General features: G+C 57.9%; 1 protein-coding gene across 1 annotated transcript in view; it reads left to right on the forward strand.

The window, feature by feature from the left end:
- Positions 1–18,225, forward strand: part of SLC8A2 (solute carrier family 8 member A2) — a 74,089-nt gene that overhangs the window by 15,005 nt on the left and 40,859 nt on the right. The window contains exon 2 of the mRNA XM_074937234.1: positions 6,458–8,291. Coding sequence (XP_074793335.1) covers positions 6,458–8,291 — 1,834 coding nt within the window. The remainder of the gene's footprint in view (positions 1–6,457; positions 8,292–18,225) is intronic.

Here is an 18,225-nt window from a genome sequence, read left to right on the forward strand (position 1 = left end):
AGGTTGGATATTAGGAAAAACTTTTTCACCAAGAGGGTGGTGAAACACTGGAATGTGTTACCTAGGGAGGTGGTAGAATCTCCTTCCTTAGAAGTTTTTAAGGTCAGGCTTGACAAAGCCCTGGCTGGGATGATTTAATTGGGGATTGGTCCTGCTTTGAGCAGGGGGTTGGACTAGATGACCTCCTGAGGTCCCTGATGTGACGATGTGATGCAGCAGGGAGGGGGGAGTGTTGACCTGCGAATGTGCCCTGGGGAGGGGAGACCTGAGAGCCTGTCACCTGAGCCAGGAGGGGGAGGGGGAGGTGACACCTCTGCCCAGGAATGTGGACGGAGGCTGCAGCAGGGAACCTGCTCGGTGGGTTTAGGGTCAGTTTGGGGCTGGGTGGAGGAACACAGGGAACCCCAGGGCTGGGGTCTAAGCTCCCTGCTCCCCCAGAAGGACTTCACTGAGGGGTCCTGGGTGTACCCACAAGCTCTGTTTTGGACTGTGTTCCTGCTGTCCAATAAACCTTCTGTTTTACTGGCTGGCTGAGAGTCTCAGTGAATCCCAGGAAGAGGGGTGCAGGGCCTGGACTCCCCCACACTCCGTGACACCTTCCAACCCTGATATTCTATGATTCTATGATTCCTGCCTGTGCAAAGCCATCCTGTGTCACTCAGTCGGCACCCAGGGTGTCCAGTCGCCACCGCTCCATGGGGAAGGACGGCTCCCCCCAGCCCCAGGGCATCTGACAGTGGATCAGGGGGCTGGGAGTGCAGGAGCTGGGGTTGCAATTGACCAGGCATCGGGGCACTGAGCTTTGGGGGGTTTGTCCCTCGGAAGGAAATGGCATACGGCGGCCGGCAGTCGCCTTACGCTTTCAGACCCCTGTGGTCGTGCAAAGACCATCCTTTGTCCGCAGGTCTCTGCTATGCCTCTGCGTGCAGCGCAGATTGCAGCTCGAAATGCCCCCTGGCCGACGAAGGCAGGAGACGGGAGCGAGAGCAGCAGACGACCTTCCCAGTCCCCAGCAGCTGCTGCGCCGGCGAGATTGCTGTGGCTCCCACTGGCCCCGGCCCCCCACGGAGCTCTGTGTGCTCCCCTCCCTCCCCGTCTCCCTTGCCCCGAGCCATGGGCGTGCATTGCTGCGTGTTTGGCAGCTGGGCCTGTTTTTCTTGTGGTACCCAGGGTCATGTGAGCGACACCTGGTGAGAAAAGAGACCGCGGGCGTCAGAGCTTATAATTGTGGATATTCTCATTGTCCGGATAAGTGGCTGCTCCTTTGTTCTGCATTCTCCTACACTCTTGGCCTCACTGAGCTCTGGTGGCAGGGAGTCCCACAGGCCAGTGGTGCCGTACATATTTCCTTTGGTGGGATTTAAATGTGCTGCCTTTCAGTTTCGTCCAGTGCCCCCCTGCTCCTGTGCGATGAGACTGGTTGAGCAGAACGCCTGGCTCTGCCCGGGGTGATCTTGGGGAGCCTCTCTTCATCTTTCTCCGCCTCAGTTTGCCTCAGCACAATGGGGAAGGATGAAGGCTGCCCAAGTGACCAGATGATTTTGATGTTTCCCACAGGGCCTGAAAGGTGTGGGGGTGAGACGGGCGGGGACGCTGAGGTATGGAGCAATTACTTGATTTGTGCACACAGTGGTTTAGTGGCAGATCAGGGAATAGAACCCAGGAGTCCTGATTATGCCTCCTCTAACCACTGGACCTCACTCCCCTCCCTGAGCTGGGGCTAGAACCCAGGAATCCTGACTCCCAGCCTTGCCCTCCTCCCAGACAGAACCCATGATTAGACCCCTGCCTCTAACCGCTAGCTTTGTGCTCTGCTCTGCTTATTTACAACAAACCCCTTCCAGAGCAGCGCAGGGCTGGGCCGGCTCCGGGGCCGGGAGGGGACAGGGGGCTGGGAGGCCCGGTGTGTGCCGAGACCTGCTTGGGGGCATCTGACAGAGCTAGTGTAAAGATACCGCCCTGACTCCGCTGTGTTGGGCCGTTCCCCGCATTCTTGGTGCCGAGCTGGCTGGTGCTCACACAGCTCAGTGACGTTGCTCCACGCGGCTACTCAAGCTGCTCAGGGTGGAGGGGAGCGTTGGCTGGCTGGGCCTGTAGATTCATTGTCATAATTAGCTCATGTCACCCGGGGCCCTCAAAGTGTGTGGCCACAGAAGGAGAGGATCATTAACCCCTGATTTACAGATGGGGAAACTGAGGCATGGAGGGGGTTGATGGCTTGCCCAGGGTCTCACAGCAATCGCTGGTGGAGCTGGGAATACAATCTAGGAGTCTTAACCTCTGCTGACCCCCTCTAACCACTAGATCCCACTCCCCTCCCAGTGCCAGGAATAGAACCCAGGGGTCCTGAATCTCCAATCCCTCCACCCCATGCTAACCACTAAGCCTGTTTTCGATTCTTACAAACCCTGCTCTGAGAATACCTCCAGGAGGCAGCTTACCACTGGGCTCACCGCACGGATGGGGCCGGGCAGGACTGGTCCCTAGGTGACCCGTTGCTAGGAAGCACAGATCCTGGTGGGTCTGTAGCAGGCCACTGCCAACCCAGGCTTCGTGCCAGCCCTGGCTCACTGCCCCATTCCTGCTCCTGGACAACACGGTTCCGGCAGAGCAGCATGGCCAGGGGTTTTGGGGATTAGGCAAAGTTAGGATTTGTGCCGGGACAATGCCCTGTACCCCGGGCATCTGGATTGGTGCCACCGTCTCTGTACCAGCCACGCACGGTGACCGTGGTGCGGCCCCCGGGCTCAGCTGGCACGTGGCTGGCTTGGCTCCTAGTAATTCCGGGGGCCTGCGGCCAGCGAGAGCTGCAGATTGGCCAGCAGTCTGGCCACCGGGTACCCCCCAGCTCCGCTCACTCCCCCCTCCTTATTAGAGTCGCCCGGGATTTCTCATCTCACCTGTGCTAATGAGGCCTCTGGATTTAATGAGGTCCTTCTGGCTGAAAGAATCGGCTCTGTCAGCTCCCCTGAGGGGCCAGGAATCCACAGCCACGGACGTGTCGCCGGCAGCTCGTTGTGATCACTAGGATGCGCTGCCCTCCCCGGCTCAGCCACTCGTGCTAGGCTGGCGGGAGACCACAACAATGCCAGGGCGGCCGGTCGCTGGCAGGGTCCTTTTGGTGGATCTCAGGGTGCCTGGCAGGCAGGGGAGCCGGCAAACTCTGCTCACCGCTGCAAAGTCGTGGGGCTCTTATGGGGCTGATGGGCCCCGTTCGCCAGTCCCTGGCAGCTTGAAAACACTCACTCTCTCCTTCCCACTCCCCTGCTGCCCGCCAGCCCTGGGATCCCTGGTTCTCCTGCCTCCTGCTCCGAGTGCATCCCGCTGTGGGTGCGGGAGAGGGGGAAGACTGGGGGCCCCCTGTAGCTTGGGGATCTCCTGTCCCTCTACCTCCCCCTCTCCGCCATGGATGTATGCATGTGGCTGGCAGCAGCCGGAGACACAGATGATCTCTTATTAAGAACGGCATTTAAAAAACAGTGTCTCCCACCGGCATGATTTTACATCATTTTGCTAAACCTAATTAGTGTCTCGCCCTGGGAGGAAGCGGCTTATCTGAATTCCCCCCGCTGTTCTCTGGGACGACCCAATCCAGGGAAGGCTGGCCCGCCTCTGGGTGCAGGGCTAGTACCCCCTTCGCCTGGCTAATCCCACTGTTCCCGAGCGGGCGGCCAAAGGAAAGCGTGGGCTGCGAGCCATGTGTACGAAACTGTGTGTGCGTGTGGATGCGTGTGTGTGGGCGCACACCCTGTGTGTGTATGTGACGTGCTTGGTGCCTGTGTACGCAAAACGGTGTGGCGCTGTGTATGTGTGTGTGGGCATTGTGTGTACAAAACCATGCGGGAGCGTGTGTGTATATGCTCGCACTGTGCGTGCTGTGTGTGTATGTGTACACAAAACCGTGTGTGTACACACATGCTGTGTGTGCGCGTGTCTGTGCATGTACGGAGTGTGTGTACACAAAACTGCATCTGTCTATAGCATAGTGGGGGGATGTGTACAAAACCGTGTGTGCATGTGTGTGCACAGTGCTCGTGTGTGCGTGCACACTCGGTGTGTGTTTGTGTACAAAGCCGTGTGCATGCTGTGTGTGTATACAAAACTGTGTGTGCGTCTGTCTTTTCCTCCTCGATGGGGCATGGAGAGGATAACAGCCTACTACTGCGGCTGCCGTTGGCTAAGAGGCGTGCCCCTTTAGCTCAGGCATTAAGTGCGCGGTGCCTTGGGGCTGAAGTGCTTGCAGATGGTGGGGACGGTCACAGTCTCCATCTGATGCTCTGTCCTGTTGAGGAAAGGGTCGGGCCCGGTCTGTTCCCGGGAGAACGCGGCTGCAGAGCCGTGCTTGTTTCACAGTGGTTCATTTCTGGAGCAGCCACGATCCTGCGGTGCTGGTCAGGGGCCGCGTCCCTCCCGCCGGGGCTAATGAACGGAAAACTGCTTTGAAGGTGGCTCCAGGTGGCGGGTAGCTGCGTGAATGGGGCCGGGCGGAGATGCCCCCGGGGAGAGAGTCAGCGCTGCCCAGAGCTCTCGCGGGCGTGCAGGGTGGGGTGCAGTAGCCGGGCTGGGACCCAGCGGGGGCCAGGGACTGAGAGTCTCTCCAGGGCAGTGAGTGAAGCTCGTTCCCTCTCGCTCACCCTGGGGTAAATCCGGGGCTGGGGGCCGATAGCTACACCAGCCAGAGTGAGAGGGGAGTCGGTCCCCAGGATTTCCCCTGTGGGACCCAGCCCAGGGCTCGCTCGGTGGGAAGGATCCATGGCCCATAGCTAAGCTGTTCACAAGTGGGCAGGGATTTTGGGTGGTCTGAGGGAAGACACCTTAAAGGGAGCATGTGCTGGGTCTCTGAGGTGTCCCCCCATCACTAGTCGCTTGGGATAAATCTGAGCCCACCCCACCCCCTGCAGACATCTGGCCATCTCCGAGGCTCAGCCTTTGGGCAGCAAGACCCCCTGGTGTGCGGCCGATAATAAATCCATAGCACTGGGGCACTCTGCTGCACGCAGTGGGGGGAAAACCCTGCCCCTCCAGCCCCAAAAGCCCAAGCCACCTGCCATTAGAGCTAAAGGAAAATCCTCACTAACTGTTAGCAGTAGAGGGCTCATGAGAAACAGAGGTACGGTCCTGATGCCCTCCAGTAGAGGGCACTGGGGCTGGGTTTTACTCCTGGTGCAAGCAACTGAGGGGGTAACTCCAGTCAAGCAACCAAGTGTCTCCTACCTGCTCCGGGGCTAGCTTTGCCTCCACTTAGCTCACCCGAATCCTACAGCTTGGAGCTGGAGCGCCTTACCCACCCCGCTCCCCATTCTGCCTCCGGGACCTGCTGGGACCAGGGGCCTGTGCCACCGTTATCCCTTCCCTCCTTCCCAGCCTGCCCACTTCGCAGATGTAGCCAATTTCTGCGGCCCCAGCCCACTACTGAGCTACCATGACTGAATCAGCTGCCCGCCTCCAGCTGCTGGATTTGAACCCTGCCCAGCTGGGTTAGACCTTCTGCTGCAGCTCCTCCTTTAGCCCTGCTGCCCCGGTGCCCACTGGGCACGGCCGCGGGGGGCAGAAAGTGGCAGGCGGCCGGGCGAGAGAAGCAGTTTCTGCTGAGCGGGAGTCTGCTGGTGTCTCGGAGGTGCAGGCGTGGCTGGGCCTGTCCTCTGGGAAGGTGGCTGAAGCACTGCAGGGCACTGTCAGGGGAGTGCATGGCAGGGCTGGGATAGCAGGGGGCTGCGGGCCAGGACTGAGGGGCCCTGGGGGAAGGAGGAGCCCAGGCCTGGGATAGCAGGGGGCTGCGGGCCAGGACTGAGGGGCCCTGGGGGAAGGAGGAGCCCAGGCCTGGGATAGCAGGGGGCTGTGGACCAGGACTGAGGGGCCCTGGGGGAAGGAGGAGCTCAGGGCTGGGATAGCAGAGGGATGATTCCGGGGGATCTTGCCCCAGTAAAGGGCCAGGAGAAGCGACCGTTGGCCCTGTTTGGTCCGACCTGCCAGGGCAGCCCCTGCAATGCCCTGAAATCCACTCCCCCTAGAACCCAAGCGAATTGCTCGGGTTTCCTGCGCCCGCCTGAGCCTTGGGCAGCGAGCTCCGGAGAAGCGTTCGGAACAGGAAGAAGGCATAAAAACAGGGGCGCATCGCCCGGAAGGCTGCGACGCAGAGCCAAGCTCGTAGGTTGTGTTTGGGGGGATCCATCTGTCGCGTACCAGCGACTTGCAGCTGGTCTGAGAGACGCAGTGAGCAGAGCACGGCGCTGAAGGGGGAGGGGGGCGGGAGCCGGTTGGTTAGTGTAGGAGCCTGGCGCAATCTGTCCCAGCAATGGAAGGGAAGTGGGGGCTAGTGATTGGGGGGGGGAGGGCTGGGAGCCAGGGCTGGGTTCTGTCCCAGCTCTGGGAGGGCAGAGGGCTTTGGGATGCTCCGAGCCCCGAGGAGGCGTGAGCCTGGAGTGCTATCACAAGTCTCTCTCGTTCTCTTCTCTAGATCCTGCCGGGTCTGGCAGCCGCACCGAAACGTCCAAGATCATGGCGCCGGCACGGCAGCCCCTGCCCAAATTCCTCTCCAAGGCTCTGCTGGCCTCCGTCCTCCTGGCTGAGAACTTCCACCAAGCGGGAGCCCTGGAGACAGTGCCGGAAAGCAACATGAGCTGCCAAGGGTCCAACACGTGCCAGCCGGGGGTGCTGCTGCCCGTCTGGCAGCCGGACAACCCCTCCTTCGGTGACAAAGCTGCTAGGGCCATTGTCTACTTTGTGGCCATGATGTACATGTTCCTGGGGGTCTCCATCATCGCCGACCGCTTCATGGCCTCCATCGAAGTCATCACCTCCAAAGAGAAGGAAATCACCGTCACCAAGGCCAACGGCGAGACCAGCATCGGCACGGTGCGGATCTGGAACGAGACGGTCTCCAACCTGACCCTGATGGCACTGGGCTCGTCCGCACCCGAGATCATGCTCTCCGTCATAGAGGTGTGCGGACACAACTTCCAAGCTGGGGAGCTGGGCCCCGGCACCATTGTGGGGAGCGCCGCCTTCAACATGTTCGTGGTGATCGCCATCTGCGTTTACGTCATCCCTGCCGGGGAGAGCCGCAAGATCAAGCACCTGCGGGTCTTCTTCGTCACGGCCTCCTGGAGCATCTTCGCCTACATCTGGCTCTATCTGATCCTGGCGGTCATCTCCCCGGGTGTGGTGCAGGTCTGGGAAGCTCTGCTGACACTCGTCTTCTTCCCGGTCTGCGTGGTCTTCGCCTGGATCGCTGACAAGCGGCTCTTCTTCTACAAGTACGTCTACAAGAGGTACCGTGCCGATCCACGGAGTGGCATCATCATCGGCACCGAAGGGGAGTTCCCCAAGGACATCGAGATGGATGGCAGCTTCCTGGCCAACGACCACCGGGAGAACATCTTCATGGACGGGACAGCCTCCGCGTCCCCAGCCCTGGCCTCCTCCACCCAAGAGGAGAAGGAGCTGGACGAGAGCCGCAAGGAGGTGATCCAGATCCTCAAGGACCTCAAGCAGAAGCACCCGGACAAAGAACTGGAGCAGTTGGTGGAGATGGCCAACTACTATGCCCTGCTGCACCAGCAGAAGAGCCGAGCTTTCTACCGCATCCAAGCCACCCGCATGATGACCGGGGCTGGGAACATCCTGAAGAAACACGTCTCGGAGTTCTCCAAGAAGTCGTCCAACCTCCTGGAGGTGCCGTCGGAGGCGGAGGAGGAGAACTATAGCAAGATCTTCTTCGAGCCCTGCCTGTACCACTGCCTGGAGAACTGCGGCTCAGTCATGCTGACCGTGGCCTGCCAGCAGGGCGGGGAGGGCAACCACACCTTCTACGTGGACTACAAGACGGAGGATGGCTCGGCCAAGGCAGGCTCCGACTATGAATATAGTGAGGGGACGCTGATCTTCAAGCCGGGCGAGACGCAGAAGGAGCTGAAGATTGGCATCATCGACGATGACATCTTTGAGGAAGACGAGCACTTCTTTGTCCGCCTGCTCAACCTGCGAGTGGGGGACGCCGAGGGCATGTTTGAGTCCGACTCGGCCGACCACCCCAAGGGGCGGCTGGTGGCCCCGCTGATTGCGACCGTCACCATCCTGGACGACGACCACGCTGGCATCTTCACCTTCCAGGACAAGCTCCTGCGTGTCAGCGAGTGCCAGGGCACCATGGAGGTGAAGGTGGTGCGGAGCTCTGGGGCACGGGGGACGGTGATCGTCCCCTACCGGACGGTGGAGGGGACGGCTCGCGGAGCGGGGATCGACTACGAGGACGCCTGCGGGGAGCTGGAATTCAAGGACGACGAGACGGTGTAAGTACGAACCGTCGGCCTGGTCCGCCTTGGAGATGCACCCAGCATTGCAGCCTGGTGAGGGTGTGCCTGCATGCAGGAGCGCGTCAAGCCTCAGCTCCTGGAGTCCTGGGATTAGCTGAGAATCTTGGCTTTCATTATTGTGAAAAAGTTAAAAAAAGCAAGTTTCAAGCCCTCATGGTTGGGGAGAAATACTGGAAAATGCAACCCCCTACTGGCCCCAAATGCAGAAGGTGGGGAAAAAACCCCAGCCTATATATATATATATATATATTTAATCTAATGAGTTTTGAAGGCATGGGGGCTGGCCATACTGAGATGCCACCCCTCAGTGGCCAGCCACTGTGGAAAGCCAAGATCTGTGCCAGATGTGGGGTTTCCCACCAGTGGCTGGAATTGGGGCAAATCTTCAGTGCAGACAAGGCCGTGGGCTTGACTGCTTGTAGCCCGTGGTTCAGGGCGGATCGAGTTGGTTCACTGTGTCCGAGCTCTTGAGGATGTGGGTCTGCTACAGAGGGTGGCAGGTGGGTGTAAATTCAGATCTGGCAGCGCTTTCTGCTGGGCGCAGGGCCTCAAGGAGGCACAGAGCTAGGGAGAATCGGGCCCTTCGTATTCTAGCTCTTTAAAGGCCACCTCTTTCTTATGGCTCTCTGGTGACTTTTGGGGAGTGGGGTCTGGGAGGGGGAGACATCAGCTGTAAATACTCGTCCCCTGGCACCAGTGTCAATGTCCTGCTCCCCAAGTCCTCTTTGATAAGAGAAGAAAAAGCATTGCACTGCCCTGGCTGGTATTATTGCTCTCTGCTGGGGGAAGTAAGAACTTCTCACTTGTTTGTCCTATGCCCTGTACAGCCAAAGCTATGGGGGATTCACCATTAGCGCAGGGGGCTGGGATTTTGGAGAAGGGCTATATCTGGCTTCAAGCCCCACTCAAGTTCCTGGTATGCAGCAGGTGTGACGATCTAGGGAGTCGTGCGTGTAGCGATCTCTGTGCAAATGGCTGGGAGCCCTCAGCTCCCTGTGCCCTAAAGAAACCCTCATTCCCCGAAGAGTTCCTGGGTTTGCAGCAGGAATAGGGGGTGGGGGAGGAGATTCCCAGGGCTCGTGCTAGGGCCGTGAAATACGTGACTCTAAAAGGAGCCGCTTAGCAGCCGCTCAGGGCCAGAGCTCAGAGAGCAAAGGCAGGAGAACCTAGATACGGTGGGCTGGGGTCTGCCTTTGCTGGCTGACAGGGGGAAACACCCAGTTCTCCTCGGAGCTTCGACTGTATTATTAGGGTTTTTCGGCCGGCTCCGTGAGAGCTTGTCATGCAGTGCGCCCCCGGATCACTACTGTTCGCACTGGGTGTAACCAGCCTGCTCCTGTGGTGGGGGGGCTGGCCCGGGACTGAGCCCTGGCACTGCCCCAGACTTACTCTGGGAGCTCGAGCAAATCACTTCCTGGCTCTGGCTTGTAACGTGGGGGGAACCAGCCTTCCTCTGTCTGCGCAGACTGTGAGCTCTCTGGGCCCAGTGCTCTCGCTTGTATCTGTGCAGTGCCCGGCTCAGTGGGGGACCCCGATCTCAGTCGGGGGGGGAGGTCTGTGCAGTGATCGGCCCAGTGGGAGACCCCAATCTCTGTCGTGGGGGGGGGGGTGGTCTGTGCAGTGCCCGGCCCAGTCGGGAACCCTGATCTCAGTTGGGGGGGGTCTGTGCAGTGATCGGCCCAGTGAGGGACCCTGATCTCAGTTGCAGGGGGATCTCTTCAATGCCCGGCCCAGTGGGGGACCCCAATCTTGGTCTGTGAGGGTCTGTGCAGCGCCCAGGACTACAGGGTCCTGATCTCAGTTGAGGGCTCTAGGTGCTACTGGAAGAGAAATTAGGCTAATTTGTGGATTTCCTACATTAGAATATAAATCTGAGACGAAATCATTGTCTCCCAGTGCTCCCACATCTGCCTGCCTGTCTCCAGCTGTCGCCTCTTCTCTGCTCCTCGGGCTTGATCTGCGCCCAAGTCTCCTGCCAGGAGGAGAATGTCGATTTAGGAGGGTGATAGTTTTTGACAACGTGTTTATACCAGCAAAAGCCCCAGGGCGGATGCAGTTACAGCAGCCAAAAGTCCTTCTGCCAGGGTTGCGGATTTTGTTCAGGGAACTGCACTAAACGGTGCCAAAGAAAGCACATTTTTGCCAATAGAAGCTCTGTCCCCACATGCAAGGCTCGGGCGGGATATAGGGTTGCCAACCCTCCAGGAACTAAAGATGAATCTTTAATTAAAGATCATGTAACGTGATGAAAGCTCCAGGAATACGTCCAGGCAAAATTGGCAACCCTGCCGGTACACCTATACCACCAGCCCCAGTCTAGTGTAGACAAGGCCTTAGACCAGAAGCTCTCTGGGGAAGGGACTTTCCATTCTGGGTTTGTACAGCACCTGGTTCATAACTGGGGCTCTGAGATGCTACTATAATACACCGAACAGCAGTAAAAATGTACAGCGCCGTGGCCTAGCACAGAGCGGGCCTGGGCCGTGACTGGGGTTCCTCGGAGTTACCCTAATAAAAATAATTCATCATAATCACACCATCCCCGTTCCCGAAATCCTTTATTTGTTAGTAGCTATTTCCTGTTTTAAAGAACGCTGCCATCGCGCCAATGCCAGCGTCCCATCCTGCTCACTCATCCCACCGCTCCCACCAGTGCCAAACCCTGGGTGGCTGCCTAGAAAAACCAACGCTAAATGATCGCTTCCGTGTGCATAGCGCCGACTTGAGGAGCTCCTTTTTCAGGGAATTTTTAACGGCATAATTAATACCCTTCCTGCCGCGTTCTTGCTCTCGTTTTGAATGAAACATTTCTTTTTCATTATAGAGCGACTTCAGAAACGCTTTAGGTGGGGTTGGGAGTGGCTAGTTTTAAAGGCAACGTTCTCTTACTTTGGATCTAGCACCAGGAGTGTAGCCTGGGCAAAACCTTTATCTATCAGAGAGTTTGGAAAGGGTGGTGATCCCGAGTCAGCTGGCATTCGAGTGGGACTCTAGGGCGGCGCGAATGGAAATCGGATTCCCGGGCAGCACTGACCACACTAGGGGACGCTCGCTGCTGGTGTTTTCGTTCGGACTCTGTTGATTCCAGGGCTGATTTCCCTTCCCCAGGCTCGACTGTGATCTGTGGCCTGCCAGGACGCATCAGCGCTGTTCCAAACCACCCACAAACGGGGGCGGGGGGGAGTGACACCAAAAGCGGAGATCGGGCATCCTTAAAATGCTACGTTGCACTGCCCGGCTGGATCGACAGGTATTTAGTGCCCAAGCTGCTGTCAGGTCAGATCTGGAGCCTCAGCTGTCCCCACAGATCCACGTAGCTAGCAGTAGGGCCAGCTGCTCTGTGGGGCCTCCTCTCTGCCAGGGGGGACTCTTGTCTAAGATCTGCATCAGTGTTGGACTCGCTTTTTGCCCTCTCTCTGCCGCGGCTGCCAACAAAGAGAAGGCCTCGTTTGTGTGGGCGAATGACAAAAATGAGACGGAAAAGACCACAGGAGGAAGTGGCTTCTGATTAAGGCATGGGACTTAGAGACAGAGTTCTCTTCCAGGCTGCGTCACAGACTTGCTTGGGACAAGGCACGTCCCGGCTCAGTGCCTCAGTTTCCCCAGGCGGTGAGGTGATGGCACGTTTCGTCCCCACTTTGCAGAGCCAGGGCCCGGTGAACCCCAGAGCACCATGAGGCCACCCTAGCCAGAGCCCAGCCCGTGCGCTGCCCTGCATCCTGCCTGTCTGTCTTGTGCCCGCATGATCCCACCTCCCTCGGTGCCCTCTGAGCCTCCCCAAGTGCAGGCTGCCGAGCCCTGGCAAAGCCTTACTGATTCTCCAGGGGCTTCCCTGCTTGTGCACACGGATCGACCGGGCAATCTCTGCACCTGCACTGGAGTGAAGTGATGCCAAAGTGGCTTCCCCTTTGCAAACGCCACCTTGCCTGCTGGGCTGGAAATGTCAGCCCTCGGAGGGGCTTCTCATTGATGTGGGTCTGAACCCTACACTCCTTACGCAGCATTTCCTGCGGAAGAACTAAGTCTTACGGGGTGGTGGCTAGTTAGGGGATCACTCAGCCACTGGTGGGGTGGGGCATGCCAGCTGTTTGTGCAGGGATCACTGGGCTAGTGCTGAGATGCAGCCAGCTCTGGGGTGGGGCGTGGCAGCTGCTTATAACATGGGATCTTTACTAACCATGACCTCAACTGAACTTGCCCTGCAAAACGGATGCTCCCGCAACACTGACTGAGGAGGGAAAGCGCCCCCTAGTGTATCATCCGCACAGCTCCCCGCAGCACAGCACCCCCTAGCGCTGCCTTGCGCTCAGTACCAACGCGGGACGTCACCCCCCCTGCGATTTCGTCAGGCCTAACCCCGTTTAGCGTGCTCTGCACAGAACCCACCAATCCTCTCTGCCCCGAGCTGGCCAAGTCACTCTGGGAACCGGGCTGGTGGGCGGCGGACGGTGCTACAAACCTGGGGAACCCCTGTTTACTGGGTGTGAAGTCAGGCTGCCCCATGGCTCCCAAAGCTCCCCCATTCTCTGGGGCCCTCACCGTCTGGAAGATTCTGGCTCAATCAGCTGGTCTGTACAGCCTCAGCGAGTACCAAGAAATTGCTATTGATTTCCCAGGTTGATTGTCCTGCAGGCCCCCGGCTCATCAGCCCTGCCTCATCTGGCCCTGCTGACAAGCCAGGGAAATTAACGAGTTGTTAATATACTCGGGAGCTGGCGAGCCCTGAGCTGCGTGGGCAGGGAAGGTGGGAGGCTCTGGAGGGGTGCCGAGGTTGTGCTTCTCCAAACAGAAGGAGGGGGCTGCTCCTCCCAATCCAGCTGCATCACCAGGCTCCAAGGGCGGGGTGGGGGGGGTTAGATCTGGTGCCATCTATAAGCGTGTTTCCTCCCAAGGAGCAGTTGCCTCCTGGCCTGGAGCAGGAAGGTAGCAGATCTCAGGTAGCCTTACAGGACAGTTTCCCGCTGGAGGAGAAATCAGCCGTGCAGAGGCTGGGTAGATTCTTAGTCCAGCTAGTTGCGCCGGTCCTGGAGCGGAGGCGGTCCCCAGCGGTGCTCGGGCAGACCCCTGCGTCCGGGCTGGTGCGAGGGCGAAGGAGAAAGGCAAAGAGCAAAGGTCTCGTGCTGTTTGCGCCAGCTCGCCGAGAAGCAACAACGGCACAAATCTAACCCCGCCAGCTGCATTTCTTCAGCGCCTGTGCCCTGCGCACCCGCTGGCACCTGCCGTTCAGTGCAACACCGCAGCAGGGGGGTGAGGATTTATCTGCGGCCCAGCAGCTGCGCTCCCAGCCGGGATCAGCTGAGTTCAGGGCCAGAAACTGACGCTTTCCGACTCTGATCGGCTGATCTCTCACCCTGTGACGGCGCCTGACAGGGCCAAGAGCCGGAGGAGTCTGTCTCTGGGGCAAGCCCTTGTTGTCTCTCAAAGGCAAGTGGGGGGCAAGGGGCACCCAGCTCTCAGCCTAGGGCTAGGGGTGGCTCCTGTCTCAGGGGAGAAGGGGAAGAAGTTGGGGTCTGGCTCTGAGCTTTGCAGATCAGGCCCATCTCTGCCTCAGTGCCTCTGACTGGGGTCCCCACCGTGCTGCAGGCTCAGACAGAGGCAGCTCACAGGAAACCCAAACAGGCCACCCGCCCGCGGCCCAGTTCCTAGCACTGGGGAAGCCGATTCTCGCAGATCTGACTGGCACGAAGTGTCCCCAAGGTTTTCCTTTGCTTGCTCTCCTCCTGCTGGGCCTTGTTCACACTCTGCCCCTGCCCGAGGCCGGCTGTCCTTGCTGTGATGGAGTATCTCTCCCCGCGCACAGTGGAGGAGCTGTTGGGGCCCAGAGATCACACGGGGCTCAGAGCTTTGTCTGAACCTGCTGTTTCAAAAGGGGGAAGTGCAAACAAGAGGCCTGGACGCTCAGTTCCTGCCTTTCTCCGGCCAGCCGCGGGGTGCGAACACGGGACAGCTGTTGCCGTCTGACAGCCATTTGGCCGTCGGCGCGAACTGAGTTTGGGGGTCTTCAGCGTGGGCGCTGATTGGCAGCATCTCAGCAGAGAGGCCTGGAGACCGGACTCTCCTGCAAGCGGCAGGCAGAGCTGAGATGCTCCGGTCGAGCGCAGGAAAGGCTCTGCCCACCAGAGGTGTTGGCGCAGATCAGCCGCTGTCCCCCAACCTGGAGCTCCCAGCCCCAGCTCTGCCCACGGGCCAGCGCGCTCATCCTGAGAGCCCGGCTGAGAACACTGCAGCATCCCATCTCCCTGTCTATCAGCAGGTTGCTAGGGTGCAAGGGAGGAGGTCTGGAAGTCAGGACTCCTGGGTTCTATTGATAACTCGGGGAGGGGAGTGGGGTGTGGGATGGGGCAGAGCAACAATGTTTTTCTGCGATCTTAGTCCCACGGGGGTGGGGGTGGAGGGTTTGTGACAATAAGCCCAGGCTGTGCGGGAGGTCTGAGCAATGGCGCTGACGGACGAGAGATTTATTTTTTCTCCTGAATGAACGGTTTTTTGACCAAACCGATCATTTTTTCCGTCTCTGCTAAAATTTTACTTCAGAAATTTCCAGCGCTTCCATTGCAATTTTGCGGGGTTTGAGCTTTAAAACTTTTCAGTGAAAACACAGATGTTTGGGGACAGAAACAAGCCGTTTTCGATGGACTCTTTTCCACAAGCTCTGCTGAGCGCTGGCCTGGGAGCCCGGTGGTTCTGGATTCGGAGCCTTGACCTCAGCTCCCTGCATATTACCGATAGACCTGCCTTTCAAGCCTCCCACTTACCTTTATTCCCAGAATAGTCCTGGGCAAGCATCTCAGTAACTCAGTTTCCCCATCTGTAAGAGAGTGATTGGGGCAGGGATCTTCTCTTAGGTCTGGTTTTGTTCAGTGCCTTGCACAGTGGGGGCTTGACCCATGATTTGGGCACCACAGTGCTACTGTCATACACTGAACAGCAATAAAAACGTACAGCGCCTGGCGCAGTGGGGTCCCAGGCACTACGGTTGTTCAAATAATAAAGAATAACAACATGCTCCGTGGCACTTTATCCCCTCTCTAGTGCGTGGAGCACATCAGAAATTGTCTTCCTCTTCCTCCCTGCTAACTGTTAACTTCCAGGGAATAAACAGGCCCAGAGGGAATCAGCACGACCCCGTTGCTGTCCCACACGAATCATCAGACAAGGGTGGGGTTTGAATACAGAAGCCTTGGCTGCTTCGTCCCATGGCAACAGCCCCATTAAAAGTCTTTCTAACCTTTTCAGAATAATCCCTGAAAAGACAGAAAAGCGGCTAAAGCGTTTGAAATAGAGAGCATTAAGTCAGGGTTTCATTCCAATGACGGCCCTTGTTCTGTTTAGCTGCAGAGAGACTTGATAAGGACCCGCCCCGTCTGATCGCCGTTCAGATGGCATTAAAGGTCCTCATCATTGTAATTGTCCTTTTTGGGGAAGGGACACGATGTTAGTGAGACAGGTGCAGCTGTTGAAGCTCTGATCCTGTTTCCCAGAAGACAAAACTAGACAAACACACATAAGGCAGCAGGAGAAAGACCAGCACAGAGAGAAACCGCTGCGTCTCTCTCTGGGGCTGACTCGTCCTCACAACCTCACAGCTGGAGAAGCGAGTGGGCTGATCAGTCGCCCCGAGACCTGGCAAACTCGTACCGGTGTCGGGCGGGTTAAGGCGTTGCTTTTAGCCGCCTCACTGGCCCCAGGCTCCCAGCGGTGTCAGAAAAGACGCAATCGTGACTGGCTAAGCCAGATGCATACAGATCTGTTCCTGATTTCTAATTGGAATTTGTCTGCCTGTCACGTCCGGCTGGTGGTACCTTCCTTTGCTAGATTAAGAATCCCTGGGGTGCCTGGAATTGGCCCCCCTTGCAAGTGCTTCTATGCTGCAATCAAGTCCCTCTCAACCCGCTCTTTGATAAACCAAACAGACTGAGCCCTTGACAAACTCTCTTGCTGTGAAAGGTCGGGCTCCGGGCGGAGTTATTTCAGAACGGCTCCCTGGGTGCAGGCTCCAAACTGGGCCTTGTCCCGAGGCCCTGCCGAGCCGCCTCAGAGCACAGGGCAGAAGAGACGTTTGTGGATGTGCATGGGCAAATCTCTCCCTGGGCTCAGGCCGCCTGCTTCCAAGGCCGAGGCGCCCTGCGGGTGTTCGGCTAGATTCCAGCGCTGAGTCAAAATGCGCAGCAGGTACTTCGGGGCAGTTGCTATTTTCACAGGAGTTAAGAGTTGGATCAAAGGGCATCGGGCTGGTCCTTAAATTCCAGGCTTGCTGAAGAGACGGTCAGATCCCTGGCTGCTATGAATCAACATTAGATCCATTAAAGGCCGCAGGATCAAATTCCCCGAGCTGGGAATAGAACCCAGGCATCCTGCCGCCTAGTCCCCCTTCTAACCCCTAGATCATGCTCTCTCCCCAAGCTGAAAAGGGAACCCAGGAGTCCTGACTCCCAGTCCCCTGCTCTAACCACTAGACCCCACTCCCCTCCTCCAAGCGGACAATGGAACCCAGTCCCCTGCTCTAACCACTCTCTGTGCATGTTAAATTTGCTGTTGAACAGAGGAATTGTCCCTTTAGCATCCAGCTCCCAGTTCCTTCCTGTCCTGTCTCTAAGGGCCTTTCTCCACCCCCTCGCCCTGTGTGTTTGCTCAGCTTTAGCAGCCTGCCCTGGCATCGGCTTCCGAGGATTGCTGATCCACCTGCACCTGCCGGCCTTGTGAGAACGCAGCTGAGAGCTGAACTGATGGCACGAGATTTCCTCCTCCTTCCTGACTGCCGATGAGGGAGCCCCACCACGGGAGGAGAACCCAGGGGTCCTGACTCAGTTTCCACTGCGGTACCCCCATCAGCCCCACTCTGAGCTGGGAATAGAACCCAGGAATCCTGACTCCCAGCCCCCTGCTCCGGCACCCCCGAGAGCCCAGATCCTAGGTCCGTTCCCTCGCTATAACCACTAGACCCTCCTCCCTCTCACTTCCCCATTCCAACTACTAGACGACATTCCCACCCGCCTGATGGTCTCGATGCCAGTAGACGAGTGGGGGCTGGTAATTCTCCTCCCGCCCCTCAGTGCAGCAATTAATCCTCTCCCTGGATGTATTACTGCGTGCGCGTCTTGCAAACCCTTCATCAAATCTGGCATCCAAATAGCACAGCCACTGACATTTCTGATTGCTGCTTGCGGGGTTTTTGTTTTTTTTCCCTTCTCTTCAGGCTCTATGATTTCCAAGAGAGGTTTTCCAGACTTTCTTAGCATTGCTTCAGTCCTCTCCCCCTCCTCCATCAGAGGCAGGAAAAATCAGTCTGGGCAAAACAGCCATTCGTGCCTTTCGACGCATGAAAGTGTGGCAACCTTCATGCTTCCGGGCACAAAGCAATCTCTAACTCTTGGGGTCAGGAAGGTCTTTCCCTGAGGGCTGGTTATTCCATAATGGCCCAGGGGGCGGGGTGGCTGGCACCTTCCTCCGAAGCATATAGCATTAGCCTCTGTAAAATCCTTAATTAGACAGACTGAGAGTCTGATCCACTGGGCAGTAACTGGCGATGTAAAGTAATCTCTCTGCCGAGCCGGCCCCTTTATCTAACCGGCCTCCCCTGCCCACTGGGGACTCTGGAGTTACAGCGGCCGTTTTGGGCGTGTGGATCTCAATCCCCCACCCCGCCTCCCTTGCCCTGCGTCCTCACGCCCTACAGAAAATCAGCCCCCAGCGCTGATTTTCATTCCATCTCATTCCCCCCCCTCGTCCCCACTCTCACCTTTCGATTGGCATTACTCATCGCGGAGATGGCAAGCTGGAGGGAAAAAGGCGCTTGTGAATTTTTAATGCCTGGTATTATGGAGGTGCTGACAGGCTGTTTTATTAATGACTGTTCCTCCCTCCTGGATTAGGAGCGAGAGAGGGGGAGGGAGAGAGGCAACTTTGGAGA

The sequence above is a fragment of the Natator depressus genome, chromosome 23 (genome assembly GCF_965152275.1).
Source record: "Natator depressus isolate rNatDep1 chromosome 23, rNatDep2.hap1, whole genome shotgun sequence".
NCBI lineage: Eukaryota > Metazoa > Chordata > Testudines > Cheloniidae > Natator > Natator depressus.